Source organism: Pelophylax lessonae (genome assembly GCF_965119305.1).
Source record: "Pelophylax lessonae genome assembly, chromosome: 4".
Taxonomy (NCBI): domain Eukaryota; kingdom Metazoa; phylum Chordata; class Amphibia; order Anura; family Ranidae; genus Pelophylax; species Pelophylax lessonae.
The window spans coordinates 230,044,854-230,063,134 of NC_138771.1; the positions used below are offsets into that span (position 1 = coordinate 230,044,854).

The window sequence follows — 18,281 nt, forward strand, 5'->3', positions numbered from 1 at the left end:
TTATGAAACGTCCTTAGTGTGTACTGAACAAGGGTCTTGATTATGCATAAAAAGAACAATAATCAACCTAAGATAAATTCATTTTAGCCATTAAGTCCCGGTTCACACTGGTGCAATGCGAGAAACCCTACAATTCAGTGCCAGTTCCCACATTGCACCTGAAACACACACTGGTTCACACTGACATCTGCAAACCGCTGGGGGTGTCAATGTAAAGATACTGACATCCCTAGATCAGATCGAACTGTCAAATGGTGCAGGAATCGAATCGCATAGGTGTAAACACCCTTGCAATCTGATTCCAGTGTGGACCAAAAAAAGGGTCCTGCACCATTTTGATGTGAATCTGATGCGATGTGATTTCAGCCATACAGTTTGTATGGCTGAATTTGCATCGCACAGACACCGCATGCGATCTGCACAGCAATTCGGTGCAAATCACATGCAATGTCTGTGATCACACAAGTGTGAACCCAGCCTGAATCACAATAAATGTATGGTAATCATGAAGAAAATATGCAATGCAAGCACATGCAGCTAGGTCTTTGTTCTTACTATATGCTGTGTTAAAGGAACTGTTTCTCAGATATGTTCTACATAGCTTGAGAACTAAATGATCTGGGTGGCATTTAGAAAATCCTGGGCTATGAGTCTAAAACAAGGACTGTATGAAAGTTTAATGGGTCATAACTGCAAAAACTGAGCAGTATCCTGCAGGAACTGGTAGGTAAATTGGTTTAAGATGAAATGGCCGGCTATCAGTCAAGCTGCAGTGTGTCCTGTCTGTGTTCAGTATAGGAAGAAGAGTGTTATATTATAAGAGGACACAATTTTGCCTCCTTGGTTCCTATAGATCTTTTCCAAATAAGCATTACTGTTTACACCAATGCACTGATTGCAACCTGGGAACATTCTACCGGGAGGAAAAATAAATCCCCAACATAAATTATACTGCTTGTTTCCTGGAAAGTTCTAAAAATAAGATCCAAAAAATCCTTAACTAAAACCTTTTAATTTTTCTCTTTTAAAGTGCATAGTCATGTCTTCCAAGTAACGGACACATTGTAGGAAATGCACATACCAGTCACTTCTCTTTTTCTCTCCCACTCTGAATCTCCCATGTATTAGTACTCATAATGCCTGAAACACTGAGCCTACAACAGCAACACACTGTGAAACCATTGTAAAGATGGTAACCCTGCTGGAAATCCAGTCTTTCTCTGTAAGTACTTGAACTCTCGTATTGTGGAACTAGTGTTTTATACAGGTAAATTGATTCAGTTTAGATTTACACGTAGCTACTAAAACTAATTCGTAGCCTAGATCATTTGATCTCTCAGTATAATAGTTTTGTAATGTATGTAATATCAGAGAAACACAATATACATACTCATTTATAAATGAATGCAATGTTAAGGGTATGGGTCTTACCTTGGTACTATTTATTTAGTCTGTTTGATATTAATAGTTTGTTCTATGCATTTTGTATGACTGATTCCTTCAATCCTCAAGCAATGATTTATTAAAGTTTTTTTCAGGCCAGTGAGTCTCTGTTTGCTTCAAAATAAAAAAAGAAGAAATGTCTCCTTTGTCTAGTTTGTTGTTTGAAGCAAAGAGAGTTTCACTGAAGGGTGGAAACTTAAATAAACTGAAAGTAATATAATCCCTCCAAGCAAAGATATTAATGTTTAATATCTTTTAATATATTTAATATTTATGCTTTGAAGTGACACGCAGCAGCCTACTAATTACTAAGATTACTGAGTCTGCGCCTGTGTTACATTTTAGAGAGATTTACTAAAATTGGTGCACACAGAATCCGGTGCAGCTGTGCATAGTAACCAATCAGTTCTTAGCTTCAACTTCTTCAATTAGGCTTTGACAATTAAATCCACAAGCTGATTGGTTACTATGCACAGCTGCACCAGTTTTAGTAAAGGTCTCCCATTGTAATATTGTAAAATTACTCTGGTGCAGACATGGTTGAAAGTTTCGATTTTAGGACAGATTTATGCTATAAGATCTAAATAGAAGACACTATAATTGTGTATTATATTGCTGATTACTTGACAATAGTAGCCTGAAATGAAAATGCAAATGTAATTTCTGTCTTGATCGGCACTGTGATCCTGTTTAATATGTGACAAATCACCCTACACTCCTTTCTTCTCTTAGCCTGCTCTCTGGCCACTGTCTACCTCTGTATATACTCACTGCTTCCTCTTCACCTCTATGTCCTCTCAGATTTGTTTAGCCTCAGTACCACTGTGCCCCCCTCCCCAGCTTCCTCTCTTATCTGAGCTTTTCCCCCCACTAATGCCCCTTTCCCAATATTCCTCCCTCAGCCTTAGAAACAAAACTGTCCCCACCACCATAGCCACCTTGAGTAATGCCATGAATGGTGATAATCCAACTTTTAGTATCAAAAGTATGTGTATGACCTGCACTCCAAGCCTTGCTGTAGGGATGATGTAAGAAAATAGATGGTGAAATTATTAGAAATGATGAGCCGAAGATGAGCCTTCTTCAAGAAAGGAAAACTAGATGTACTGCGGCAGGCAGCCGCCCCTGTGCAAACCGCCGTAACTGTACAGCGGTCGTGAGCAGGAGGCTAGGGGGTGAGCGCGTGCCGATGCCGGTGTGCTCCCGCCCCCACTCATCAGCAGGGAAGCCGATGCAGCGGACAGGCAGCTCCGATTGCCACCTGACACCCGCGATCGTTTCCCCCTTGAGAGAGAAGAACGGTCAGCTGTTGTAAACACAGCTGACTGTTCTTCTCCCTGGAATGATCATAGAGCCAGTGGTGGGATTCAGCCGGTTGGCACCGGTTCGTTGGAACTTGTTACTAACATTTCACAAGTTCCCCGAACCGGTGCAAGCCAGAGATTGGGCCGCTCCGTTTCCCCAGCAATTGCAGGTATTTTTATTGCAGCAGTGCCGAGGAGGAGAGGAACCAGCATGCAGAGACCAGCTAGCAGAGCGAAACAAGGAAGATCCACCTCTGTGACTATTTTTGAATGTCTGGCTCCACCCACCTCCTCCCTGCATCTTTATAGTGTGGCGGCTACAGAAGAGAAACTGCCTGACAGAAGATCATGGAGCAGACACAAACTGATGTTTCGGTGAGTCTCCCCCTCTCCCTCTCCTCCTTCTCTCCCTCTCCCCCTCATCTCCCTCCTCTCTCTCCCCCCTTCTCTCTCTCTCTCTCCCTCTCCTCTCTCCCCTCCTTCTCTCTCTCTCCCCCCTCTCTCTCTCTCCCCCCATTCTCTCCCCCCCCTCTCCCTCTCCCCAGGAGCTGTTGGCCTTCTAAATTTTGGTGTCAATTTTTCCAGTAGTTAGGCAGAGTTTGTCTGTGGTGATGAAGCACTGGATCTGCATCATGGATAGCTGGCACTTGCAGTTCACATACTAGTATATGGACTATTCACAAGATTAATGTGTTTATATGTTGATTATTATTATGATATTTTATGTCTGAGCATTTATATCACTGAATGGTGTCACTATCTTTGTTCTATGTTGTTTTGACATGATTTTAAGGTATAAAGTTTTCATTTCAGTTGTAGTTTGGTATCCTGACACTTCTTAGTATCCCTCCTTAATGACCAGGCCCCCTATTTTGCCATTCGGCACTGCGTTACTTTAACTGACAATTGTGCAGTTGTGCGACGCTGTACCCCAAAAAAAAATTGATGTCCTTTTTTTCCCACAAATAGAACTTTCTTTTGGTGGTATTTGGTGTGACTTTTATTTTTTTTTTTTGCTCTATAAACAAAAAAAGGGCGAAAAAAAAAAGAATTCCAATAAGCGTATTTTGATTGGTTTGCGCAAAAGTTATTGCGTCTACTAACTAGGGGAAAGATTTATGTCATTTTTATTGTTTTATTTTTTTACTAATTATGGCGGCGATCTGTGATTTTTAGCGGGACTGCGACATTGCGGTGGACAGATCGGACCGGTAAAAAAATTACACCATGCTTGAAGGTCGGAACTGGTTACTAAAATTTTTGAATCCCACCACTGCATAGAGCCCATATGATCCTTCTATATAGGATCACAGGTCTCTATGGTCATTCCACAAGCCACGCCCGCCTACATTAAGAATCACTCCCCTAGGCTCACATTTAACACATTGATTACCCACAATGTTAACACCTTCCCTGCCAGTGTCATTATTACAGTAACAGTGCATATTTCTAGCAGCGATTACTGTAGTAATGTCACTGGTCCCCCTAAAAGTGTCAGAAATGTCAGTCAGGGGTCCGATATGTCCACCGCAATGTCGCATTACCGCAAAAAAACACAGAACGCCGCCATTACTAGTAAAAAAAAAAGAAAAACAATAAAAACGACATAAATCTTTCCCATAGTTAGTAGATGCAATAACTTTTGCACAAACCAATCAAAATACACTTATTGCAATTTTTTTTACCACAAATATGTAGCAGAAAACAAATTGGACTAACATTTTGATTTTTAATTTTTTTTTTGGGGAATGTTATATAGCAAAATGTGAAAAATGTTTTTTGTGTATAGTGCAAAAAAGAAAAATCACACAGGTGATCAAATGCCACAAAAAGAAAGCTCTATTTGTGGGAAATAGCGTTGGACAGCATCGCACGACCGCACAGTTGTCAGTTAAATTCTTGCAGTGCCAAGTTGAAAAAAGTGGTCTGGTCATTAAGGGAGCAAATTTTTCCGGTCTTAAAGTGGTTAAAGAAGAACTCCAGGCACATTTTTTTTCCCTGTGCAGTGGAGTTGTGCTTGAACTGCATGGGGTAACTGCTTGTTTTATTTCAAGGGGTAGGACAGCGGAGATATACTTACCTGACCCGCCAATCTTTCCTGCACAAGACCGGTCCAGCAACCCCGCGCTCCAGCAATCTTGAAAATGGACTGTTCCTGATGTCAGCACACTCAGAGCACACTCCATAGACAGGAACAGTCCACTGCTGGACTGCAGGGGAGTGTTGTTTTCCAGAGGACTGGCGGATTAGGTGAGTATGAACTTGGTGCTCATTCCTAGATAAAATGAGCAGTTGACCCATGCAGTGAGGGCACAGCCCCACAGCATGGGGATAAAATAAATTTTCTCAAAGTTGGGCTTTAACCTTTTCACTGCCATTTCTGTATGTTGTACAGACCTGACAGCGGGGGGTTTCAAACACAATCTGGCTACAGTCACCGGGATTGTGTGTAAAACTGACATGCAGACTCCTGCATGTCAGTTTTACATGGCCGAGACTAACATGGCGGGTACCGGCGGGTGGAGGGGAAGGAGAAGGAGAAGGAAAAGAGCAGACACACATCCACTCTCCTCCTTTTCTTGCTGTGACCCTGAAAGCAACGTGTAGGACGTCACTTTGGAGTCAGGTTCTCTCATAGCCAGGAGGGGATATATTGCAATGTGATCTGCATTGCAATACATTCAGTGGAGCCCAGAGTAGACCCTGCATGTCTCAATAAAGAGAACCTGTCACCTAAAAATCATCACATAGGGGACTTTTTTGTCTTTGTGATAGAAAAAAAAAAGAGTTATACTCAAGCATATAAAATGCACCCTCAAAAATTTCTGAGGCTCCCCACCCCCACATATACGCACTTATGAATGTAAACGCATACGTCGAGGGTGCCTACGCATAAAAACGTTGATTGCGATACACATGTTACATATCACTATGCACACTGGAGTGGGAGCAATAATTCTAGCACAAGACGTCCTCTGTAACACTAAACTGATAGGGGGCTTTTGAACAGTGGCCTATAGAAAATATAGGGTACTAAAGTTTGTCTCCATGTTGGGTATCTATTTACTCGTGCAACCTCATCTTTTATATTTACCAAAAATTAGGGTAGTTAATAGCCTTAGGTTGCCCTAAAATTCACTTTAGTCATTTTTTACTGGAATTTTGCATTTCCTAGAACTTACGGCAATACCAAGTGACATAAAAAATTTAAACTACCACTATTTTATCCTCTATGGCAGGGATTCCCAAACTACGGCCCTCCAGTTGTTCAGGAAATACAATTCCCATCATGCCTATTCATGTATGTGAATGTCAGAGTTTTACAATGCCTCATGGGATGTGTCGTTCTGCAACAGCTGCAGGGCCGTAGTTTGGGAATCCCTGCTCTATGGTATCTGCTATTAGAATATATATATAATTTTTATGGGTTTTATGAAATCTTCAGGCCCAAAATGATCTTTTAAACATGTGTGCAAAAAATGCAAAAAGGGCTGGTATGCATTTTTTGTTGTATTGCCGACAATGGTTTGCAGCCACGAGTCAATTTGAATGTAAATTTTCTTTGCAAATGTCAATTTTGCTTGCAGCAGTTTCTATACATGGTACAGATGTGCCACCCCCAGGCACTATATTTGATGGAACTTTTTATTGTTTTACTTATACACAACAATAAAATCACTGCTCCTTTAGGCTGGGTTCACACTATTGTGAAGTGGGTGCGGATTTCCCCACATCCAATTCGCACGTCAGGAGATTTTGACCGGCTCTCTATGGATCTGGTTCACATAGCTCTGGAGCAGCTCAGAAGTGAATTCCACTGGAGTCCCATGAGTGTTCCTGTCTGTTTCAGGTCCGAATTCAACCAAATATTTGGACTGAAATTGGCCCTGAAATGGTGAACAGGGAAGCACTGGACCCCTGCTGTGAGCTGCTACGTGCGGCAGTGTGAACCCGGCCTTAAAAACTATAATTTTTAAGGATTTTTTAGCATTGATATATGTCCCCCAGGGCAGTACCGAGGCCCCCATACCCTTTTTATGGCCAATACCTTGCCTTCAAAATAGGGACTTTTGCCTTTTCATGTCCAGGTCCCATAGACTTTGACAGAGTTTATGGCTTGGGCCTGAACCTTTTCTCTGTTCAGGAGCAAACCGAACTGGGGGGTGTTTAGCCCATCACTATTAACCACTTAAGCCCTGGAAGATTTTACCCCCTTCCTGACCAGGGCCTATTTTGCGATTCGGCACTGAGTGATTTTAACGGACAATTGCGCGGTCGTGCGACACTGTATCCAAATGAAATTGACGTCCTTTTTTCCCACAAACAGAGCTTTCTTATGATGGTATTTGATCACCTGTGTGATTTTTTGATCATGCGCTATAAACAAAAAAAGAGCGACAATTTTGCAAAAATAACAACATTTTTAACATTTTTTTATATGAAATTTCCCCCCAAAAAAATGTAAAAATCAAAATGTTTTAACATTTTAGGCCAATTTGTTTTGTGCTACATATGTTTGGTAAAAAAAAATCGCAATAAGCGTATTTTGATTGGTTTGTGCAAAAGTTATTGCGTTTAATAACTAAGGGAAAGATTTTTGTCATTTTTATTGTTTTTTTTTTAACGAGTAATGGCGGCCATCTGCGATATTTTTTGTGGGACTGCGACATTGCGGCAGACAGATCGGACCCTTGACTTACATTTTTGACACTTTTGGGGGTACCAGTGACATTACTACAGTAATCAGTGCTATACATATGCACTGTTACTGTAAAAATGACACGGGCAGGGAAGGGGTTAACTTTATTAGAGATGCAGTGGCTATGTGTGTCCCTAGGGGCGTGCTTCTTACTGTTGTGGGATGTGGCTTTTCATGTAACAGCAGAGATATACGATCCTACATAGCAGGACCGTATGATCTCTGCTGTTACACAAGGGAGAATGACAGGCGGCTTTGTTTACATTAGCCGCCTGCCTTTCTCCCTCTGTAACACGCGCGGGGGGGTCCATGAGCGATCGGGAGCACGCCTCCGGTGGCGCGCACTCGCTCCCTAGAGCCTCACAGGCTAGTGACGTACCCCTACGTCACTTTGCCTGTGAGGGGCTGACTGCCGCCATATATAGTCGTGCGGCAGTCGGCAAGTGGTTAATAATATGTGCAATGCAATGCGGCAGGAGGCTTCTTTGGCTCTGGCCTTTGATTGGCTGGGAGTAAGAGCCAGCCAATCAGAGGCCATACTGGGGTACAGTAGGGTAAGAGGCAATTATAACAAATTGAAAATAAAGAAACCATAGAAAACAGGCTGCACTAAAACATTGACACCTACAAGGACCGGTGTAGAATGCTCAATAAAAATGAAATACTAAATACATAATTCTATCACTTGAAAGAAACAATGGCAACTAAATGCTGCTTTCACATAATATGATGCATTTAAAATATTTAGAAAAAATAAATATTTCAAAATAAACTCTGTTACGGTTGTATAAATACAGTAAATAGATCATACAATCATTTTATTGGATAGATGGCCAAGACAAGAAAGAAATATTGTCCAGGGAGTCTGAAAATAATTATCCTTAAAAACAATACCATTGCGGTCTTACCTGAAGAAGTCTAAAACAGCAATACATTTCATAGCTTTGACCTAGGTCAACCACAGGCTGTCTCCTGTCTGCTAATATGCAACTTCTTTTTTCTGTCTCCTGCAGATTTCCTCATGAAATGAAAGAAGCATTTTGTATTTTACTAAAGTTGTATGCACTTCAAGCTATGATGAATATCTAATAATGCAGTGCACTGTTTACTAGCCCTAGCCCTAGCCCAATACTATACCAGTAGATCTCACAAATTCTTTATATGTCATAAAACCATCTATGTATAATTATACTTATCTCTGATTTTATAACTGTGATTTTAGTCCCACACTAATGATTTGGTTTGCCACTGTTTGCAGTAATATCTTCCAACAAGCACCTTTTTAAACTATATACAGCTGAAGCATGTCCAATCAATAACACCAGATACCAGAAAACTCCTAAAGAGTTATGGTTATCTTGTTTATTCAAATTAGGAGCTCAGTTTAACAGACCTGTTGAAAGGAAAAGCAGAAGGACCAGCACTATGGGGCCAAGCCTTCCAGGGTGGTGCGTGTCAGTACTATGTAGTCTGTGCCTCCAGAGCTTTTCAGCTCCCTAATTAATGCTAGTCAGTGTGGAAAAGTACCAAAAAAACAGAGACCAAACCAGAGACCAGAGCCATTGAGTGCCCACATAACAACAAAAAAACACTAATGCAAGGTAGGCCTGACACAGGCAGTTGGAAATGAGTGTGTGGGGGGCATGTCAAGACATGAGCCAGCTCAGTTCATTATCATTATCATTGGCAGGAAGGGGTATAAAAGACACAATGGGGGTGGTGCTGTAGATTTGCTCTTCAAATTAGTTAGGAATCTTCGGACAGTCTTCTATTGTGGATAAAAGACACAATGGTGGTGGTGCTGTAGATTTTCTCTTCAAATTAGTCAGGAATCTGTGGACAGTCCTCTATTGTGCTATGTAAATTTGATTTTCCAGAAGTTAGTAGCCTTGACCCCGCAGTAGACTCTGTGAAGGTTTCTAAAACTGGAAAGTGCAAAATCTGCTGCAACTCTGGATAGAAACCAATCAGCTTCCAGGTTTCATTGCCAAAGCTTAACTGAACAAGCTGAGGTTAGAAGCTGTTTGGCTACCATGCACAGCTGATTACTAGATTCTTAGTGCATTCGTTTTAGTAAATCTACACCTATGTGTGGGACCTCACAGCAGGAGGTTGCAATTTGTCAAAATGAATTGTGCATTGTGCAAAATGAATAAGTTAACCCCTTCCTGCTGACATAACACATATATACAGGCCTCATGGAAATGGTCTTTGTTTGCATGCGCATCTCCCTTTATGTTGGGAGCGTGCCCCACAGCATACTCACAGCACACAGGCTGGGCTCTCACACTAACGATCGGGACATGGGATTGTCATGTCTTGATCACCTGATCACTGTGATTGCCTCTGATTGGCTATCACAGTGATCAGTCACTGTGAGCCTGCCCCTGTGTTTATTTCCTCTTCTGAATGCTTGCAGGAGAGGAAAATATAAACAAACCAAAGTGTGTAAGGCCCCGTTCACACTGGGGAGATTTGACTTCCAGGGGCGACCTCCGAGGTCGCGGTGCGAGCAGCGCGCCGCGTCCTCGGAGCGGCCGGCACGGACTTCATAACATTGAAGTCTATGACGGTCGCTCCGGGTCGCACCAAAGAAGCTCCGGACCCTTTTTCTAAGTCGGAGCGACTTGTGTCGCTCCTATTAGAATGGGTCCACAGCTTCCCTATGGAAGGCAACCTACGGCGACCTGTGAGGCGACCAGGTCGCCTCACAGGTCGCCCCAGTGTGAACGGGGACTAAAAAAAAAAAAAAAAAATTAATGAAATAAATATTTCAAAATAAAAATAAACAAATAAAGAAAAAATAACAAGACCAAGGTTTGCCAGGGTTAGTGTTAGGGTCAAGGCCAGTTTCAAAGGTCATGACCAGCATGTTTTGGGTATAATTAACAAAAATATATATTTTTTTAAATAAGTGTTAGTTAGTGTCAGTGTGTTTTAGGCAGGATAAAAAAAAAAAAAATGCAAAATGTGCGCCATTGTTTCTGGGCTGTACTACGGGTGCAAACAACTAACATACATATATGTGGTATCGCTGCAATAAGTTTTTTTACTGATTTGGGCCAGGTTTGCTTTGATAATAAAAATAAACTCACAAGATATCAATTACCATTAACCACAAAAAGAAAGTCCAATTTGTCCTGAAAAAAAGAAGGTACAATCCACCTGGATACACTAGGTAGTTGTGATAATATGTACAGTTTTATTAACATGTGTCAAACATTGAAGAAATTGTGCTTAGGCATATAGATTTGTTTTACCCTCAGGCGTGAAGGGGTTAACAATACTGTAAGTTACCTAATCTTTACCTCATCCTTTAATATATGTATATATATAAATATGTGCTTGAATTAAAAAAAAGCAATAAAAAACTTTAATTTCAAGGATGCCCAGTGCTTCTCTAAATCCTTATGCTAGGTAATGAAAAACACACAAAAACAATAAAGCCCCGTACACACGTACCGATGGTCGGCATACAAATGTTCCTCTTTTCTCCCCGGGATGTCGGTGTCTGCTGAAAAGTGCAAAGACAGCACAAGGACAGCACAAGAATTTTGTCCGCCGACTGCAGAAGTGATGTCATGTAATGGTTAACTTTCCCTGTGTTTTCTATTTTCTGAGCATGCCCAGTCTTGCAAATCTGCGGTCTGTCGGCCGAATTGTGTACTGACAGGCGAACAATCGTCCGTTCTGGTGTCGGCATACAAATATTTTCATGTTTGCAAGAAAGACTTTTGTCCGCGGATTGTGCGCAGACATCTGTCGGAGGCACCATACTAACACGCGTACAATCGGCAGATCCTTCGTCCACCGACGTTTGTATGCCGACGATCGGTACGTGTGTACGGGCCTTAAGTCATGCCTGATATGCCCCACTTTCAAACACATAAATCTGCATGTGCCTGAAATAATATATTAAATATATATTAAATAACACTCAGAAGATCAAGAACATAAATTACACAGTTTATCAATGCAATATTCACACCTTGTTGTGCAATATTAAATGATATAATGCAATTCTTATTCACCCCTGTGTATTTCACATATAATAGTGCCAAAAATCATTCACAATCCACTTGTGCCAATGACCTCTCCAGACAGCTCATTAACCAGATCCAACTGACCTCTTTTGACAAAAAAGAGTCTGGTATAGATTTTGGAGGAGACCCCACAATTCTTGTTTTTTTTGTGGTCTCCTTTAAAATCTTTTTAAATGTTACTTTTAATGTAGTAGCTTCACAGAAAGACATCCCCCAGGCACGTTATTTAACACCTTGTGACATTCTCCCCAGAATGCGCCCCATGGGCTGCGCTGCAGCATGATCTGTCACCCGCCGTGTCCACCTGTCACAGCAGATGCCAGATCAGTGTACTGGCATGTGGTCACTGTGACCAATTACAGCAGATCACATGGCAACTGTACACAGGGCTGTTGTTAGAAATCGCGGGGCCCCGTACAGACTACCTGGCAGGGCCCCCCCCCAAGAAAATATTAAAGATATATTTAGCTAAAATTACAACAAAATCACTATTAGCAGACACAAATATAACATAACTCACATAATTCCGGCTAAATCTAAAAAAAAAACAATGTTAAATAAAAAAGAAGATGAGATGAGAAAAATATACAGGCTGGGCAGTTGGAGCTCAGTGATCAAAGAGACAGAGAGAGAGAAACAAAGTTACAATTTACAAATAAACTCCTGAGCAGAGATAAGTGCTGGGAGGGGGGCCCACACAAGGGAGGGGGATTAGTGAGGGACAACTGTCTCTTTCTCAACAGATAAAAGCTGATAGCAGGGAGAGGGACAGATCAGATTCAGGTGCTGGAGGAAGATTTCTGTAATTGTTGTCCATCACTAATCCCCCTCTCTCTGTGGGCCCCCTGTGTGCTCGGGCCCCCTACAAGAGGGCTGGTGGTCCCCCCCCCTATCAGCGGCCCTGACTGTACACAATGGATGGCTTCCATTCATGCCATTCATTGTGTACTATTGTGTTGATCTCTGTGACTGGTACAGTGATCATATGGTACAGACAAGGCCAATCACAGCCCATTTGTACCATGTGATTAGTTGTGGCCAATTACAGCTAATCACAATGGTAAACGCTGAATACATTTTAGAAAAAAAATAGTTGCATATAGCAATGGAATTCACTGTTATAAGCAATCATTAAAAAAAATAAATCTGATTTCCACCTAGAGTAGTACTATGGTAAAACGGTATTGCTCTGGTCACAGTATGCAAAAAAAGAAAAAAGAATATTTAAAAAATTAAAAAAATGTATCATTTTTTTTACATACTGTCACAAGTCAGTGTCCCCGATCACTGCCACACCAGTCATATGATGATGCTGTACTGCACTGGTGACAGTATCTGTAAAAGAAAAAAAAAAAAAGTGGAAAAAAATAGTTTTTTTATTTTTTTAATTTTCAAAAAAAAATTGTGCCAAAATATAACATTTTCAAAAAACTCGCCATGCCACTTACTAAATACCTTGGACTGTCTACTTCACAAAAAGGGTTAATTTGGGGGACATTTGTACTTTCCTTGCATTTTCCGGCCTTAAGAAATTAGACTGTCAGTACATCAGGATTGATCAATTTTCAGATATATATACCATAGCTTGTGGACTCTATATCTTTCCTACAGACTTGAAATTTTGGGTTATTTTCACCAAAGAAATGTAGTAAACATTTTGGCCTAAATTTATAAAAAAAAAAAAAATTATTTAGTTTCAAAACAGAAATTAAGAAATACATGTTTTTATTTTTTTTTTTTTTAGTTTTCTTCCTTTTTTTGTTTATTTAGAAAAAAAATAAAGACCCAGTGGTGATTAAATACCACCAAAAGAAAGCTCTATTTGTGTGAACAAAATGATAAAAATTTAATATGGGTACAGTGTTGCATGATTGCGCAATTGTCATTAAAATGCAACAGCACTGAAAGCTGAAAATTGACTCCCAACATTCTGAACTATCAAACATATTACTCTAGATCAGTTATAACACATAGGAAGATGGCATGGGTACCACATTCACAGAGAAACAGTGGTCAAGCGCCTGTATATAGTCTCACAAAGCTCATTGCTCATTGCACTGGGAATCACCACACAAACTTTTTCACAGAGGGTTAGGCCATCTCTAGGCCATGAAGATGAAGGCACACTATTACATATATGGTGGGCATATCCCAGTGTGACAAATTTGCAGCTGCAAACTTTTTTATTTATCTCCCCTGTGATAGGGTATAATGTTCTGGCCTTTTTGGGGATGGGTCCAAAGCAGAAAAAACAAAACAATTGTTCATACCTTAACAGCACCTAGACATTGTATCACTAGCCTGTGGAAGCATCCAGACTAGTGTTGAACGAACACGGACTGTATTATTCCTGTTCGTACCGAATAATTGGATTTTTGTTACCCGAACACGGACCCGAAAACTTTACTGTATGTTCGGGTTTCATTTTATTTCCGGGTTTGTATGTAATGGCGCGCTTTTAATGGCGAGCTTTCAAACGCCAATCAACAAGCGTTTAACTGGTGTGCCTTAAGCCATCCCAGCCATGCCTACAAATGTATTAGTAGCTGTGATTGGCCATCTGAAGCATGTGACCATGTCTTTATAAGTTCGAGAGCCCCAGCGCGCTGCTTCATTCTGCTGTAGTTTAGGGAGAGAGCACACATCATACGTGCTGGCTGCTGATTAGGGACAGACAGTGAAAAATTGTATTGTGTCCGAAAAGAATGCAGGGACAGGTCAGAGTGCTGCAGGCAGGGAGAGTTATTAGAGCATTTTTCGGTGAGGCTGGAGAATAGGCAGGGTCAGTGTTCTACATCGATTTTGCTGTGTGGGGGGTTGTGCAGTGCCAGTGAACGATCTTATCGAGAATATTAGGGCGAGGCTGGAGAATAGGCAGGGTCAGTGTTCTACATCGATTTTGCTGTGTGTGGGGTGGTGCAGTGAACACAATCTTTTTGCCCGCTGAGGAGGAGGGAGAAAAAAAATCTATTTTTATCAGTCAGTTGTGTGCAGCGTTTTTGCTTCAGTGCTGACTGTGATAAGACACTGCTGTGTTCACATGTGCTATTATTGAGTGATTTTCAATTTTATACACTTTTTTCTATTCCACTTTTCAATATACACCCTTTTGGGTTAAAAAAATTAAATTGTGGCATAGTCTGTACTAATCTATTTAAAAATTACAAACTTAAAGGGGAATTTTCTTTTTTTTTTCCCTTCATAGCCTGCAGCAGTGCTGACTGACATAAGACACTGCTGTGTTCACATGTGCTAGTGATTTTCAATTTTATACACTTTTTTCTATTCCACTATTCAATATACACCCTTTTGGGTTAAAAAAAATTAAATTGTGGCATAGTCTGTACTAAGCTATTTAAAAATTACAATACTTAAAGGGGAATTTTCTTTTTTTTTCCCTTCATAGCCTGCAGCAGAGCTGACTGACATAAGACACTGCTGTGTTCACATGTGCTATTGAAAAATCACCAATTTTATATCATATTTTCTATTCCGCTATTCAATCTACACCCTTTGGGGTAAAAAGAATTAAATTGCGGGATAGTCTGGATCGGTACGTGTGAGATACACCTTTCCAATTTTTGGGGCGCATCTTATACCGCTGAGGATTGCAGGGTGCTTCAGTTTGCCTCCTGCCTGTTCTGAACTCCTCCTACTCCTCATCCTGCCTTTGGGGTACAAAAAATAGTAATCAGGGCCTAGTCTGGGTCTGTACGTGTGAGATAGATACACCTTTTGATATCATATTTTCTATTCCGCTATTCAATCTACACCCTTGGGGTAAAAAGAATTAAATTGCGGCATAGTCTGTATCGGTATGTGTGAGATACACCTTTCCAATTTTTGGGGCTCATCTTACACCGCCGAGGATTGCAGGGTGTTTCAGTTTGCCTCCTGCCTTTTCCGAACTCCTCCTACTCCTCATCCTGCCTTTGGGGTACAAAAAATAGTAATTTGGGCCTAGTGTGGGTCTGTACGTGTGAGATAGATACACCTTTTGATATCATATTTTCTATTCCGCTATTCAATCTACACCCTTGGGGTAAAAAGAATTAAATTGCGGGATAGTCTGTATCGATACGTGTGAGATACACCTTTCCAATTTTTGGGGCGCATCTTATACCGCCGAGGATTGCAGGGTGCTTCAGTTTGCCTCCTGCCTGTTCCGAACTCCTCCTACTCCTCATCCTGCCTTTAGGGTACAAAAAATAGTAATCGGGGCCTAGTCTGGGTCTGTACGTGTGAGATAGATACACCTTTTGATATCATATTTTCTATTCCGCTATTCAATCTACACCCTTGGGGTAAAAATAATTAAATTGCGGCATAGTCTATATCGGTACATGTGAGATACACCTTTCCAATTTTTGGGGCTCATCTTCCACCGCCGAGGATTGCAGGGTGTTTCAGTTTGCCTCCTGCCTGTTCCGAACTCCTCCTACTCCTCATCCTGCCTTTGGGGTACAAAAAATAGTAATCGGGGCCTAGTCTGGGTCTGTACGTGTGAGATAGATACACCTTTTGATATCATATTTTCTATTCCGCTATTCAATATACACCCTTAGGGTAAAAAGAATTAAATTGCGGCATAGTCTGTATCGGTACGTGTGAGATACACCTTTCCAATTTTTGGGGCTCATCTTACACCGCCGAGGATTGCAGGGTGTTTCAGTTTACCTCCTGCCTGTTCCGAACTCCTCCTACTCCTCAATTAATGCATACCTATAGGTATTTTTACAAAGCTCCTGAAGAGTGGATGCAATTTCCACGAAACGCGTAGAGCTATAGAGTGACAGATAACGACATGGATTCATGGAATATTCATGAGACAAAACTCCAGATCCTTGGATATGTGGATTTTTTGTTTTTCATATTTGTTTTATTCTATTCTGATTCCAAGCATTCATGTAATGTGTTATTTTGTATGTACATGGGTTCATAATATATTATATATTCGTTATTGATGTTATATGCATTACACACATGCATGCTGTGAAATGTTCTTCTCCATGGTATCCATGTCCGTGTTGTTTTTAGTCCTATTTACCTATATTGATCAATATGTCCTGATTTTCACAATTGCTGCGTGACTTTGTTTCATCATGTAGCCATAATAAACTAATATTTGGCACCAATTTTTCAATCGGATTATTATTAGACAACATTCACCTCATTTAAAGTCCCACTGGCCCCCCCAATCTTCTTTTTACAATTTTAGGGATGGAGGTTTTTGCTGAGATGCTGCAGATCTATTTTTAAATTGCTATAATTGGGTGGAAGACACCCGCTTGCCCCCTTTGATCTGCTTGCATCCGTTTTTTAATATACCGGTCTAGTTCCGTGATTAGCCAATCAAAAATATATTTACATTTTTTATCTTGTTTCCTCTATTATTATTGCCTCTATGTGATTCAGATTTGCCCAGGTGGTTTTCTGATTCCGGGGCTGCGATGCTCGGCCTGCTGCCCCGCCCTGCATTTTTGGAGAAGGTGGGGGGCGGGGCGTGTCATGCTGAGCATCGGCGCCATGCTCTTAGCCAATCCATTGTCCGCTACTGCGGATCATTGGATTTGGACTTCTTTTTCCACACTGACCGCTGGGAGGGTTTTGTGGGGTGGGCGGAGCCCGGCACTTGTCGGATGCCGGGTCCGCCTCATCCCGCCCCTTCCTTTGGCGTCTGCATGGCGTTGGCGGGGACTCGCCTGGGTCTGGGGAGTTATAAATTGGATGGATCAGTGGGATACTATCTCTTTATGTGCTGCCTGCACCTCGGTTCTTCATTTACCCTTTGATATTCTCTTTGTAAGTCAACAATATCTCTATACCATGTATCTTCACTTCTATCAACAATTGTCTTTCTTTTTCTTCACTCCTTTAACATCCATTTTTTCAATTTCTGACGTATGGTTTTTCCGTTTTTTCTTTTATTGTTTGTTACCCTTATATCTATTCGTCCTATAAGGCTTGCATGGCACCTTGGTGTTTTTCTTTGGTATTCCATGGTTTATATTCCTTCCAATTGGACTTTCTCACATATATCACCATATTCTGGTCCTTGTCCTCTATTAGTATATGCAAATATACGATATTTATACTACTTAATCCAATGTTTCTTGAAACAGATTATTTGGTCACATATGTGTTGCAAATACTGGTTCCAAATCCATCTTCTTTGCGGGGTCCATCTGATTCTTCTCCCCTGTTCTATCTTGGACCCATTTGGCGTGCACCCGCCTCAGCCCCGGATCAGGCGTTTATCCATTCAGGTGCATTCAGTAATGAGGATTGCTCTTCTTCATATTCTTTAATCCCAGATTATTCCTAGAGATTTTCTCGTTGATTATCTGTTTTATACAATCCTGTTTTTGTAAGTATAAAATTATTTTAGATTTTTGTTGCTCTTTAGTTGAATGTACCGGTATATTTCTTTTCACTTCAAGTTACATCTGTGCCAATTAATTCATACCTATAGGTATTTTTACAAAGCTCCTGAAGAGTGGATGCAATTTCCACGAAACGCGTAGAGCTATAGAGTGACAGATCACGACATGGATTCATGGAATATTCATGAGACAAAACTCCAGATCCTTGGATATGTGGATTTTTTGTTTTTCATATTTGTTTTATTCTATTCTGATTCCAAGCATTCATGTAATGTGTTATTTTGTATGTACATGGGTTCATAATATATTATATATTCGTTATTGATGTTATATGCATTACACACATGCATGCTGTGAAATGTTCTTCTCCATGGTATCCATGTCCGTGTTGTTTTTAGTCCTATTTACC

The 18,281-nt window shown here is 40.8% G+C and overlaps 1 protein-coding gene across 2 annotated transcripts in view; it reads left to right on the forward strand.

Annotated features, from left to right (window-relative positions):
• Nucleotides 1–1,119: 1,119 nt before the first annotated feature.
• Nucleotides 1,120–18,281, forward strand: part of TFEC (transcription factor EC) — a 126,782-nt gene continuing 109,620 nt past the window's right edge. For both annotated transcript variants that reach the window (XM_082255423.1, XM_082255425.1), the window contains exon 1: nt 1,120–1,222. In XM_082255423.1, coding sequence (XP_082111549.1) covers nt 1,190–1,222 — 33 coding nt within the window. In that variant the 5' untranslated portion in view covers nt 1,120–1,189. The remainder of the gene's footprint in view (nt 1,223–18,281) is intronic.